Raw genomic sequence first — 13,601 nt, forward strand, 5'->3', positions numbered from 1 at the left:
ATAAAAGCTTATAATTCTTTAGAATGGAATTTCTTAAAGCAATTGATGATAGAGATGGGATTTCCTGCCAAGTTCATTTCATGGATCATGAGATGTGTATCCACAGTATCTTATTCCTTACTATTGAAGGGAGGACTGACAAAGCCTTTACCATCTAAAAGAGGATTAAGACAAGAGGATCCAATGTCCCCTTATCTCTTTGTACTAGCTATGTAATATTTGGGAAGAGAATTGAAACAACTAGCTATGAATGGAAAATTTAACTTCCACCCTATATGCAGGAGGTTGGAGAGTATACATGTCTGCTTTGCTGATGATTTATTAATGTATTGCAAAGCTGATTTGATATCTGTCAAACTATTACATGAAGCATTTATGAGGTTCTCTACAGCTTCAGGACTGCTAGCCAATGCAGATAAGAGCTCCTTGTACATAGCTGGAGTGACAGACCACGTTAAATTGGAGTTACTGAATGAACTAGGATTCACAGAAGGCACTTTACCATTTAGATACTTGGGAGTTCCCTTGGCTTCTAAGAAACTTAGTGTTAATTAGTTTATGTCCTTAATTCAAAAGATCACTGCCAAAGTAACATGCTTGTCAGCTAAACTGTTTTCCTATACAGGTAGAGTCCAGCTGATCAAATCAATAATTTTTGGGATCTATGTCTATTGGGCACAAGTATTTCTCATCCCCAAGAAGATCATAAAGGCTATAGAACAAATCTGCGGGACTTTCTTATGGACAGGGACAATAATTATATCTAAGAAAGCCTTAATGTGCTAGGAAACAATATGCAAACCACATCCTTCAGGTGGACCAAATACCATTGACCTTAAGCTATGGAATAAGGTAGCTATACTTAAGCAATTGTGGAATGGAGCAAGGAAGAAAGACTGCCTATGGATCCAATGGGTACATATTTACTTCATAAAGAACAGGGAGATTGAAACTTTATATATACCTACTTCTGCATCATGGGTAGTAAGGAAGATATTGGAATCTAGAGATGTATTACTACAGGGGTAAGCTGGACAAAGGAACTTGATGGCTGAGTTTGCTGAGGTTCACAGGGGAGGGAATTACTCTACTCAAAAGATGTATACCTGTCTGATGCCTATATTCCCAAGAGTTGAATGGAAGAGAATTACTTTGCAACATGAAGTGCAACCTAGGTTTAAGTTTATTATGTGGCTGGCTGTCCAAAAAAGACTAGCAGCAGTAAATAGGCTCAAAAAAATTGGCATACATGTGTCACTTGACTGTGTGTGTTGTGGTGCAACTAAAGAAACCTTTGATCATCTTTATTTTGGGTGCCAGGAGAATCAGACTCTATGGGGATGACTATGCAGCTGGCTGGGATTCAAAAGATCATTTCTAACTGGTAAGGGTGTGTATCGATCGGTTCGGTTGGATTTTATATATTATTGATTCGGTTTATTAATTTTTGGTTTTGAAATATGTTAAATCAATAACAAACCAATAAGATTTGTTTTTATCAGTTTTTGGTTTATTGGTTTTGCTCCTTAACGGTTTAATTTTTTGTTTAACCAATAAGAAAATGCTCATAAAATAATTATATGACTTCTTCAATAATTTGGCGCAACAAGACAATAATATAATTTTACAGAATGCTCATAAAATAGAAACAATAGTGACTAACATGAAAAGAACTCTACAAGTGCAACACAAATAAAAGAACTAGGACAATAATATGAATTGAATGCTAAAGGGCAAAGGTAGTAACCAATAAGATATTGATATTGATATTTAATATTTATTTAGGGATAAAATAGTAAATTACTATTGTCTTAATGAGTTATCATTTTATCCAATAACCCAATATTAAAAATCAATAACCCGATAATTATTTTTTATAAAATCATTAAAAATCCATTAACCCAATAATATTTTTTCGGTTCAATTTATTGGTCAATTCGATTTTTGCACACCCCTACTAACTGGAGAACAGAGCTAGCTTGGATCAGTAATATTGCTAAGAAGACTGCTGGACAAGCTGAGATTGCTACTAGTGCATTTGGCATGATAGTCTGTGTTATATGGAGAAAAAGGAAGATGATCAGATTTCAACGAGGAAGATTGTGCACAGACCAGATCCTTAGAGAGGTTGTAATGCATCTCCATATCAAAGGTCAACACAAAGCAAAATGGCAACCAGTACTTCAGACCCTCAATCAATACCCTTAGAGAGTAGGCATTTTGCAATGTAATAACTTAGATTTACTTGCTTTAGTTAATGTATGAGTAGGAAGATAGATGGATAGAATGAGATAGCAATAGTCCCATAGCTAGGGGTGTGCAAAAATCGAACCAATCAATAAATTGAATCGAAAAAAATATTATTGGGTTATTGGGTTAATGGGGTTTTAATGATTTTATAAAAAAATATTATTGAATTATTAGTTCGATATTGGTTTTTAATATTGGATTATTGGGTAAATCGATAACTCATTAAGATAATATAATTTACTAAATTACCCCTAAATAAATATTAAACATTAATATCAATACCTTATTGGTTATTATCTTTGCCCTTTACCCTTCAATTCACATTATTGTCCTAGTTCTTTTATTTATGTTGCACTTGTAGAGTTCTTTTCATATTAGTCACTATTGTTTCTATTTTATAAGCATTCCGTAAAGTTTTATTATTGTCTTGTCGCGCCAAATTATTGGAGAAGTCATATAATTATTTTCTGAACATTTTCTTATTGGGTAAACCGAAAATCGAACCGTTAAGAATAAAAACCGATAAATCGAAAACCGATAAAAAATATTTTATTGGTTTGTTATTGGTTTAGCATATTTCAAAATCGAAAACCGATAAATCGAATCGATAATACATAAAATTAAACCAAACCGACCAATGCACACCCCTACCCATAGCTGCTTTGCTTTGTAATGAAATATTTTGGTTATGAATGAAAAATTCCAGTTAACCCCCCTCCCCCCCCAAAAAAAAAAAATACAGATCTCTAATTAAGTCTAAACAATAGTTATTTTTGAAAGTTCCTCCAAATAGTGTACCATCAAAACACTTGATGAATATCTACAAATCTCCTTGAAATATGAATTTAGTATTCTTGATGATAAAACAAATAAGGTAATCCAATGATACAAATATTTTTACGTTAATAGTGTATGTACTCTTAAAAAGGGAATCTTAATATTATTATTGGTGAGAATTTGATTCCACCTTATAATTTTCCGCCCAAAAAAATAAAAGAAAATCAAAACCTAAAATAAAAGGAGCGGTAAAATTTCCACAAACTTACCTTAGTGGTAAAACATTTAAACAAGCGGGAAATCCTCCCCCCATTTTATGCAACTGTTCCCAAAAAAAACTTCTTGTTTCCCCTTTAAAAAGAAACACAATTTTATTGATCATCATCCAGTTAGTAAAAAAAAAAAAAATTTAAAAATGGTTGAGAGAAATCAAGAGGAGTTGAACGGTTTCAGTGCGCAACCCATATCTCAAGCAAGAGTAGTTCGTTGCAAATACTCTGCAATACAAAACAGTATTTGTGGTAATTATTGGGAAAAGATCTCTTCTTTTTCTTGGCCTCTGTTTTTTCTTCCTATTTTGTTAAAAAAAGTTTTTTTTGATGTAATATACAGAGGGAAAAGATGATATTGGAAGTGTTGATTCTGAGAAGTTCAAGGAAATTATGAAAGAAATTGAAAGCTCTCATAATGAAGGTATTTTTCTACTTTTTTTTTAAATTTTGCTATGAGCCTATGACTATGGATGGGTTTTTTGTTCTTTGATCTTGAGTATGGTAGTATTTAGATGTTAAAGTTTTTATCTTTAGGTTGAATATTTACAATATTTTGCATATGATGCTTGAAAGTTTTTAAGAACAAGGAGAAATGCACTTTAAGTTTCAATAAATTTAATATATATATATATATATATATATATGTATATATATATATATATGTATGAAAATTAATTTTTGACATATACTTTGTATTATTTGCTATATATGTGTATTATAATTTTTTGATGAAGTTGTTTTGTAAACAACAAATTTTTGAGCCGAGAAAAAATAAATAATCAAGACCGGAAAATTGGAATAACAAAGTGTAATATTTGATTTCAAAATGTAGTGCGAGTTACAATTTCTATGGTAATCCTCTGATTCTTCAAATAATATAAAACATGTTGAACTTGAATTTGATTTAGAGTCAAGGGCTTGAATAGCTTGATCTTGAATCTTCGTCTTCAAATTTGGATTTGAATTATTCGTCATGAACACTTATATGGTTATGACGAATAATAAATATGAACAAGTAACTTGATCTTGAACTTCTTGATATTCTTCTTCGTTCTTGAACTTGAATTTGATTACTTGAACTTTGTAGCTTTGTAGAAAATTTGCGGTCTTTGATCCACGAGCTCTCTTCTTGCTTCTTGTTCTTGAAAAATCCTCTCTTTTAGAATAATGAGGACCCCTATTTATAGTTGTAGGGAGTGGTATGAGGGTGTGATTTGATTGGTTGGTTTGAACTGACCAATCAGATTTCTTTATTGAAAAATTTTAATTTGATTAGTCAGAACATGTCACATAGACACGTGACATTATTCTAGTGACTTATTTAATTTGACTTAAATTGCCACATAACTTTGACATGTGGCATGATTTTAGTGGTTTATTTAATTTGACTTGGATTGTCACCTAATTTTGACATGTGACATGATTTTAGTGGCTTATTTAATTTGACTTGGATTGTCACCTAACTTTGGCAAATGGCATAATTCTAGTGGCTTATTTAATTTGACTTGAATTGCCACATGACTTTGACATGTGGCATGAAAATAGGCCTCTAGGATGAGATGATATTGGGCTTAACAAAGTGGGGTCATCTTTATAGCCCAAATCAATGGATTTAGATTTTTAATTGAATCCATATTTATTGGGCTTAAATAATTGACCCAATTTTATTAATCCAAAATATTTATTTGGACTAATATATCTTGAATTTAATATAAATTGAATCATTCTACAAATTTATATTTAATAAATTGTAAATGATTACATGTTCAATTGACCACCTTGAGATTTACGTGGCTACTCCAGTGGGAATGGGAGGGTAGAGTGTATTGTGTAGCATATCCCTACCTTGTGGAGATAAAAAAGTATCTTACTTTTATTGCGGTAGATTATTGTAACATTGGGAGAATTGTTTGGTGCTACTATCTTGTTTAATGTTGCATCCTTGAAAAGTCATTAAACTCTAAAAGGTAGAGTTTGTACATTTTCCAACTTTAGAAGGCTGAATTGAACATTCTTAATGAAATTTTTCTTACATACTTATTATATACTTTATCTCTCATTAATCATAAAAAACATTAACTTTATTTATCATTGTGTTTGATTGCTAGTCAAAAAGCTAAGAGAGCAAGTTGCAGATGCAGAGGCATTGTTTGATCTCACTAGAACTTTGGTGGCTTCAGTTAGATCACATTCTGCTGATGATGTTACACCTTATATATTCATTTCCTCTTTGCTTTAAGTATTTGGTCCACAAAGTGCAAAACATGAAAAAGGACTCTCTCCAAATGCAAATACATTAGGCTGGAAGAAAATTGGGCTTGCTATTTCGCCAATTTTTAGGAATGGAAGAGTTGCCACACCATGTAAGTTTTGTTTTGGCAACCTTTCTTGATTCATAATGCTCACTATTCAGTTGGTGCATGGTACACTCGTTCTTGCATTTTTATGTGCTTTCTTTGTTGTTTTATTCTGAAGGATTGGACCTATGAACTGTGAAGTTAAGCAACGTAAGTATACTACACGTAAACCACACACAAAGGTTTACTTGCGTGCTCAACCAAAAGAGGTATGGTCTTTCTCATGTTGTGTGTTACTATGCAGTTACCATTGTAAAATTGTGCATGTAAGAATTAAGTGTTTTGAAAATACTGATGCATGAGTGCATTTAGCAAATTCCCTTACTTTGCATCCAATTTGGATTCAAAGCATTGTCTTGGTGTTCTTTTAGAAATAAACAACAAATTTTGGTATTGTTGCTCAGAAATTTAGTTGTCATGCTTATGAATTCATGTGATCAATAATCTAGATCTATTGGTCCATGAAATGAAAATCTAAACATAGCTGAATTTTCCCAGTTGTAAATAGGAAGTTCTCTTTGTTCATTCAATTGCTAATGAAAGAAACAACCATCTTGTCTATTATTACTGTGAAACTGAAATTAATAAGTATTGTCAGCAGACTGAACTCTTTCCCACAAAAGGAATGGTGCCACGCATACATGACTTTTATTTGTAGGCTTGAATATATATTATGAACTTTCTTCCACAGCTTTCCTGGACAAAATTTGTCAATGTGTTTACTGGAGCATTACTTGTTTGTTAATGAGGCGTGGAGATTCATATAGCGGACCCCAACTTGTTTGGGACTTGAGGTGTAATCGTTGTTTGTTGACTAGAGCATAAAATGGCTGCTTGAGTTTAAATTCAGTGTATCTGCTTGATAATACTACTTTCCAACATTAAACAATTATGTATTCTGCCTCGTATCACATCACAGCTTGATGTTAGAAAGGAGGAGAAAACAGATACAGACAACAACATATCAACCATGTTTCAGATCCTAAGGAAGAAGAAGAGAGTTAAGCTTGAGAATCTCGTAATGAACAGAAAATCCTTTGCACAAAGTGTTGAGAATTTAATTGCGCTATCTTTTCTAGTGAAAGATGGACGGGTTGTCATAGATGTGGATGAAAATGGATCTCTCTTTCTCTGTAAGATACCTGTCTGAATCTTTTATTTACCGCACAATTTATGTATGTCCAGTATTTCTTGCTATAGTTTGTTTTTCCCTTTCTAATGTTCTTCCTTTCTCAGCTCCAAGGAATGGTCCTGATGCCAATTTAGTTAAGTCTGGTGAAGTTAAATACAGCCACTGTCTTCAGATTGGATTTTACTGATTGGGAGGTAGGGAATTTCTACAGTATATCTAAATCATCTAATCCTTCAAATCTTCGTTGTGGATTCGATAAATTATACACACTTTGGTTGAATCATAAGGACTTGCTTCAATTTTGACTCTATCTCCTGGCAGTTTATTGGCCTCTTTGGACATGAATGATTTTTCCTTTATTAAAACATAAATTTCAATGTATAGTTTGATTATACATTAGAATGATTTTTTGATTAGTTTGGCAGATGAGTTTTTCAAGTAATTTTGTTTCCCACTCACAGACCTTCACAACTTTTTTCAAGTGAAATGTATGTCCAAACATAACTTCAATTTTAAAAATTATTTTTTTCAAGTTTCAACAAAATTATGTCCCAGCACCTACTCGATGAACAGGATCCCTCCCTGCCTTTTTTGCGACGTGCATATGCAAGAGTCCAGATTGTTTCTTTGTTACACGAGCAATCGATGAACTTACCACATTATCACAAATTACTTTTGCTTCTTGGTTTAATATTATAATCAAATGTCATTGTGCACACAGCTGATGAAGAGTGCAGTACCAGAAGGAGAAGAGCTGATGCCAAGCAGGGACATATCGACAAATCCAGTTTGTACTGGAGCTAATAAACCAAACAGAGACATATTGGTGAAATAGAGTCTGCTGAAGCTAATAAACCAGTTGCGATGGATGATTCTCAAGGAATATTACATATCACTTGGGTCAAGAAATTGTCAAGGAACCGAGGCAAGGTTTTACACAGCTTCAGAAGTCGATAACTCCCTTGAACTTGGTGATGCCAGCTTGAAGAGTAAGCTGCTATGAGATGTAAATATAGTTAACCTTCAATTGTTGATTGGTTGTGGACATGATTGTATATTCCAATTAAGCTATTTTGGTGTACATAAAAAACTGCAGACCTTCTGTCTTAGGATCAATTTTTGCTGGCTTATTCTATATGGTCAGATAAAGTTTGAGTAGCGTTTGCTTTTAAATTAGTCACTTTGATTGTATAAAGCTACTGGATCTGAGATGTGGCAATTCTGCTTTACCTTCTTAACATTAAGGGTTGAGAAACTGTACCTACTACATGTTAAATGGGAATGATAATCCCTTTAACTCCAAAGTGTGAGGGGTTGCGTGGCAGGACATATTGGAGAAAATAATATATGTATTAACCATGGTGTTATTTAACCTTTTGTTTAGTAGGATTTTCAGCATAATGCATGTAATAATTATACGTCCTATTCAGTATTATAAGATGTATTACTAATACTATCAAACCATATTATATTATCAATACAAAAATTATTAATACATAGATAAGCATGGTTAAAGATAGAATTGTATTTAATACTCCAAACCAAACATTATAAAGAATTCATTAGTCTTTGTATTTGGCTGTTTCCTGGTCAACCCTCTCAATATGGATTTTCGAAATTGTAGTCTTATGTAGTCAGTTTCTTCTATGTGTATTGTCCGATTCTTAAGCAACTTATGTTTGATTCGACTATGAAGTCAAGTCAGTTTACATGTCAAAGCTCTCTTGTATATTCTTCCAAGGCAAATAAAGCAAAATAGCGTGCAAGAACAAGATCACTGGCCAAAATTAGCCTCTTGTATATGTGATTCTCATTGTAGGAGGTGAAAATGACCAAGTTTTCTACAAGCGAGAACAATGGAATGAACAAAAGTAATTCATTTTATAAAGGAACACGCATAAATTAGAAGATCAGCAATCTAAATAAGGCATGTAAAAGATATCAATGGCTAGTCAAGTAGTCTTCTGGGAACATGCGGTAACTGTAGTAGGAGCTTCAACTCTCATTTTCAGATGATTAAATTCTAAAGCCAAAATGGGCTTAGACAGCATCACGGATATGCTGAAATTTCTCTTGGTCCCTGTCGGTGCTCTGCTTACTGATTCCACATTTGAGCTATGATCTTCAGATGAATTTTCCTTGTCTGCATTCAATGCAGATGGTCGCGAGACTTTTGCTGGTTGCACTGCTCTTACCCTATATATGCAAAGTGAAAAACCACAAATCACTAGCCATAACAACGAGTTCTAATGCAAATTAGTGGCCAAGATGATGTTTCAGTTCCACTTGCTCAAGCGACATACGGAATATTAGCAGAGACATTTATGACAATGAAAAGGTTGGGCTAAGCAGCACAGACCTGCACTCAATCTGGCAAGAGTACTTGAGGAGATTAGAATTGTACTTCGTCCGTCCACTGAAATTTCAAGCAGAACGGCTAGTTACAAATCCAAATTTACTTCAAGGGTAAACACCTTAAGGACCAAGATAGAAACAAGTACCTGAAGTTTGGGAGTGACATTTTGATAAATGGACCCATCCATCCCTTAGAATCCTGCTGAGAAGCTGCCAATTCCCATCGGACATCGTAACATTTAAAAAATGAGTATGATACTTGAGATGAAGTTTCCAAATAACCTGCTACTGGCCAAACACTCAAAACTGCAAGATTTTGCCAATACTCCCTCCCTTGGTTAGCATATTGGGATTGGCATATTAGGCTACAATGCAAGAACAGAGGAGTTGATTCCACAGATGTAGGTGGATTCCACACTCATATATTTGAGATGTAATTACCAAATATTAAAATGAGTATGATATTTGAGATGAAGTTTCCAAATAACCTGCTACAGGTCAAACACACAAACTGCAAGATTTTGCAAACACTCCCTCCCTTCGTTAGGATATTCAGAAGAGCATATTATTAGGCTACAATGTAAGAACGGAGGAATTGGTTGCTTATTCTATTGAATAAAGGAACTATCTAGTTGGCTAGTTAGACCATGTCCTGAATCATATTCCACAACTATTGCTACAACGGAAGTTGCAGACAAACAACAATTGGATTATGAATTTAATCTATCAAGAAATAATGCAGTCTCATCTTATTTACCAGTGGCATTAACGTTGATGTTGCAGATACTCATTGCAGTCTGATTTTTGATTTCAGTCACTTCTACGTCCATGTGATTCCTATAGTTAGAAGATGTCCTCAAGCCAATCCAGCTTAGGAAACTGCTTGATTTACTTTCCGGTGTCTGTGGAAGTGCTCTAATTTTCTGCATGCAGGTCAACAAAGTGAGTTCTAGCTCAAAATATATCACTTTTTTTTGAAACATCAGCCGAGTAATTGAATAAATATTTTCTGCAACTACATTTTCACCCACTTTCGGTATACCCTAAGTTGCACGGACTCTTCATATTTGTTGTTGCACCCGTATCGACACGAGGCGGATGCGGGGTATGTGTGGGATTCAGTCAACCCACATCAGATACTTTGACCAAGAGCCCATGGACAACCCACATCAGATACATCACACGAGGGCGGGTGCGGGTGCGGGTGCGGGTGCGGGATTCGATCAACCCACATCAGATACTTTGACCAAGGTACTTTTCCTCTTGGTCAATATTCGGTGCTTCATGTTTCAAGACAAACAAAGAGATGCTAAATATTCAAGCGGTTGTGTTCCGACTTATGGTAGACAGTAACAATGATCTGTAAGGAGAGTTGGTGGAAGGTCTTGAATGAATTTCTTTTTCTTTTCTGAGGGGAAGAATATCTTTATATTTATAACTATATTTTTATAATATTGAATATTTTTAGTTGAATCCCCGCACCCGTATCCATACTCGGATTCGTATCCCCGAATCTTAAAATTTAGATTTTGCCGAATCTGACTGTTGGATTCGCATCCGTCTCGGACACATGCACCCGAGTCCGAGCAACTAAGGGTATACCTTTATAAAGAGCATAGTAAAATCCATGTGCATACCTTGAGGAAAAAGGAAATTCATAGCCAATATGGCAGAAAAGAGTCTTTGTTTAAGAAGAGTAAGGTAATTTGAAAGCATTTTGCGTAAGCTTGAGCAGGAGAGTTGAACTGCATGACACTTGATAGACAAAAATACTACTCAAATGTTCAACAACAGAAGATCCAATCTACAAACTCAGATGTACCTTTGAAAACCTGGCAACTTGGCTTGGAAGACCTACAACCTGTTACACAGGAGACATGATTAACATTATGTCAAAACAATACAATATATAAAAATCAAATTAGTGCTGCAAACTAGATTCTTAGTAAGAACGTCTAGTGAGTGGCTATGTTTATTGGTTTCCAAGTCTTCATGCTAGAAATTACTCTTTTAATCAAATGATTAAAGGAAGTCATTCTAATTAACACTGAGATTGTGAGTACAGATGTATATGAGAAAGTGATCTTTACCTACCTTCCGTCCATGAAGGCATGCCTCATTACTGCCCACCAGCACCCTGGCAGCCCATCTATTATTGACAAGAATATATTTGTCAGTATACACAAATCTTTTTTGGTTTAACCTTTCGGTATCTGAAATAAACTGCCTCGACTAATCTAGATTACCACAATATAAGGTCCACAAAGGGGGAAAGCACTCCCTTCTAAGAGTCTCTCTATTTCCATAGCTTGAACACGAGACCTTTGGTTAAGGTTGGTGAGATTCATCTCATCTCACTCCTTGGTAATGATACAAAAATAGACTTCTTAATATCTTGTCCTTATTTATTGGTTTTCAATTTTGTCTTCCGAGATAGAAGGAAACTTACTTATTTTATAGGACCATAAAATGTTGGCAATAAGGTTTACATGGATTATCCCTAATTTTTCCCTATTTTACAATGATTTACTCGTGAAAGCTAAATTATTGGTATCAACCAGTTACTATGTGGATCTTCAATGAAACTCCCCCTTCTAAACCACCAGAGAAGGAAAAAATGTAGACATAGGGTGTGTTTGGTACGGAGGAAACATTTTCTGGAAAATGTTTACCAATTTTTCTATGTTTGGTTGGTCAAAATGTCTAGAAAACCATTTCTCCAAGAAAACAAATTCCTTAAAAATGAGGAAAATGACTTTCCTAATGGAAGTAGGAAAAACAAGTTGCATAAGTGGCATTCCAAGTTTATTGTCTACTCTCCACCCACCTAATTCCCCAACCCTGACCCCCTTGACCATCCCAACCCCCGCCACCCTCGAACCTCACTTTCCATCTCATCCCGCCTCCATAATTTTTTGCTAGATAACATATAAATGATCTTGGGATAACATTTTTTTTGCTTACTTACCAAATACTAGAAAATAAGTAAGAAACTCATTTGTTTTCCAAGAAAACATTTTCCTTCATACCAAACACCTTAAATTTCAGGACAAGAAAGAAAACTCAATATGGTTAAAGTAAGTCAAATTGAGTCCAGGAATCTATACAAGGATTCCAGATTGATTTGGTTGGGGTCAAGCCATACTCAGTTTTCACAAAGAAGCAGAAATTCCAAAATTGTTTCATAATGTATAACTAGTAGTAAGCAGAGAAAGAGTAAATACTTACGCACAAGATGTAGGTGGATTCCACACTAGTCCTGCAATCACAACAAGCTGAACTAGTTGCATTAGAATAATACTACTCTATTAAATAAACTAAAAAAACAGTATTCTTTAATCTTATCTATCATGTTCCTGTACAAATTAAAAGCAGGCAATATAGAATGAGATGATTCAACTTTAATAATACAAACAAATCACTTAGTCTACTAAAAAAAAACTATAATACACAACAGGAAACCTCGTCGAAAATTCCAGCAGGACTATCATCATAGCTAGCAAGAAAGAAGCCACCAAGTGTATATCTGCAAGTAAAGTAGTAAAAATTAAGCATAAATTGGTACATCAAACTAAACTTACTAAAAACAGAAAAATGGATACCCAAATGCCTCAACTAGTCTGCAGTCTTTGGGAATGAAAGATCGAGCAGTTTCCGCTTTGACAAGATGAAACTGGTATAAAGCACTGCAACATTAACATTAAAATTGTTGGTTGATCTAAATCCACAAGACTAACAATTTGTAAGAAAAATGGATACAAACACTTGCCTGCCTTTAAAAATCCATGGAGGTTCCCCATACCCCAATGGAGTACAACTTGTGTCTTTCACTTCCATCAACTCCAAATAGAAATTAAAAAAGTGTATTAGGATGAAGAAATCCACAGACTTCACCTTTTTTCCATATTCAAGAAAAAAGAAAAAACTAATACTAGCAGTATTTATAAGAAGATGAGCAAGCTATCCACATTTTTGGCTCTAGGTAAGCCAGGTGAATCCCCTAATGTTAAGGCCCAAAAATATCAATATAATAGTATTTATATAATTATTAATAAAACATTTCAAATTTTATTATTTTTAAAATATGTTGGAGACACAATTGGGTGAGTTAATACGTAATTTTTTGCGCTCATTAAGCTAAATAATATATTTACCTTTCATCAATTCTGTTTTTGTTCTCTCTCTATATATGATATTTTTCTATATTTCTCATGATATAGCTTTTAAATTTCAATTCTATTCATTAAATTAGTTCTTTTTTTTTGGTCACATGATTAATCCATACATTAGAAAGCAAAGTTCGTTTGTGTCTCATCTATTTTAACTCTGAAGTCTTTAAAATGTCACAAGATCCAAAATTCAATGAATATGGACTCACCCGAAGGTGGTAAAATTAAGGAAAATTAAGCACATGCCCCATAAAAATAAAATAATTATAAATAAATATTCATTTATAAT

At 34.0% G+C, this 13,601-nt stretch overlaps 1 protein-coding gene and 1 pseudogene across 1 annotated transcript; one reads left to right on the forward strand and one right to left on the reverse strand.

Annotated features, from left to right (window-relative positions):
* The first annotated feature begins 3,435 nt into the window (after positions 1 to 3,435).
* LOC129888524 (non-structural maintenance of chromosomes element 4 homolog A-like) lies at positions 3,436 to 8,111 on the forward strand (annotated as a pseudogene).
* Positions 8,112 to 8,562: 451 nt separating this feature from the next.
* On the reverse strand, positions 8,563 to 13,125 carry LOC129893795 (protein NEOXANTHIN-DEFICIENT 1). Its single transcript, XM_055969231.1, has 10 exons — positions 12,913 to 13,125; positions 12,746 to 12,829; positions 12,606 to 12,669; positions 12,372 to 12,418; positions 11,238 to 11,292; positions 10,966 to 11,004; positions 9,901 to 10,066; positions 9,290 to 9,353; positions 9,148 to 9,204; positions 8,563 to 8,984 (listed from the first exon to the last, which is right to left on the reverse strand). The coding sequence occupies exons 1-10, from the start codon at positions 12,978 to 12,980 to the stop codon at positions 8,741 to 8,743; spliced, it is 888 nt and encodes a 295-aa protein (XP_055825206.1). The 5' UTR covers positions 12,981 to 13,125; the 3' UTR covers positions 8,563 to 8,740.
* Between the last annotated feature and the right edge of the window lie 476 nt (positions 13,126 to 13,601).

This window comes from Solanum dulcamara, chromosome 1 (assembly GCF_947179165.1).
Source record: "Solanum dulcamara chromosome 1, daSolDulc1.2, whole genome shotgun sequence".
In the NCBI taxonomy this organism is placed as follows: Eukaryota; Viridiplantae; Streptophyta; class Magnoliopsida; order Solanales; family Solanaceae; genus Solanum; species Solanum dulcamara.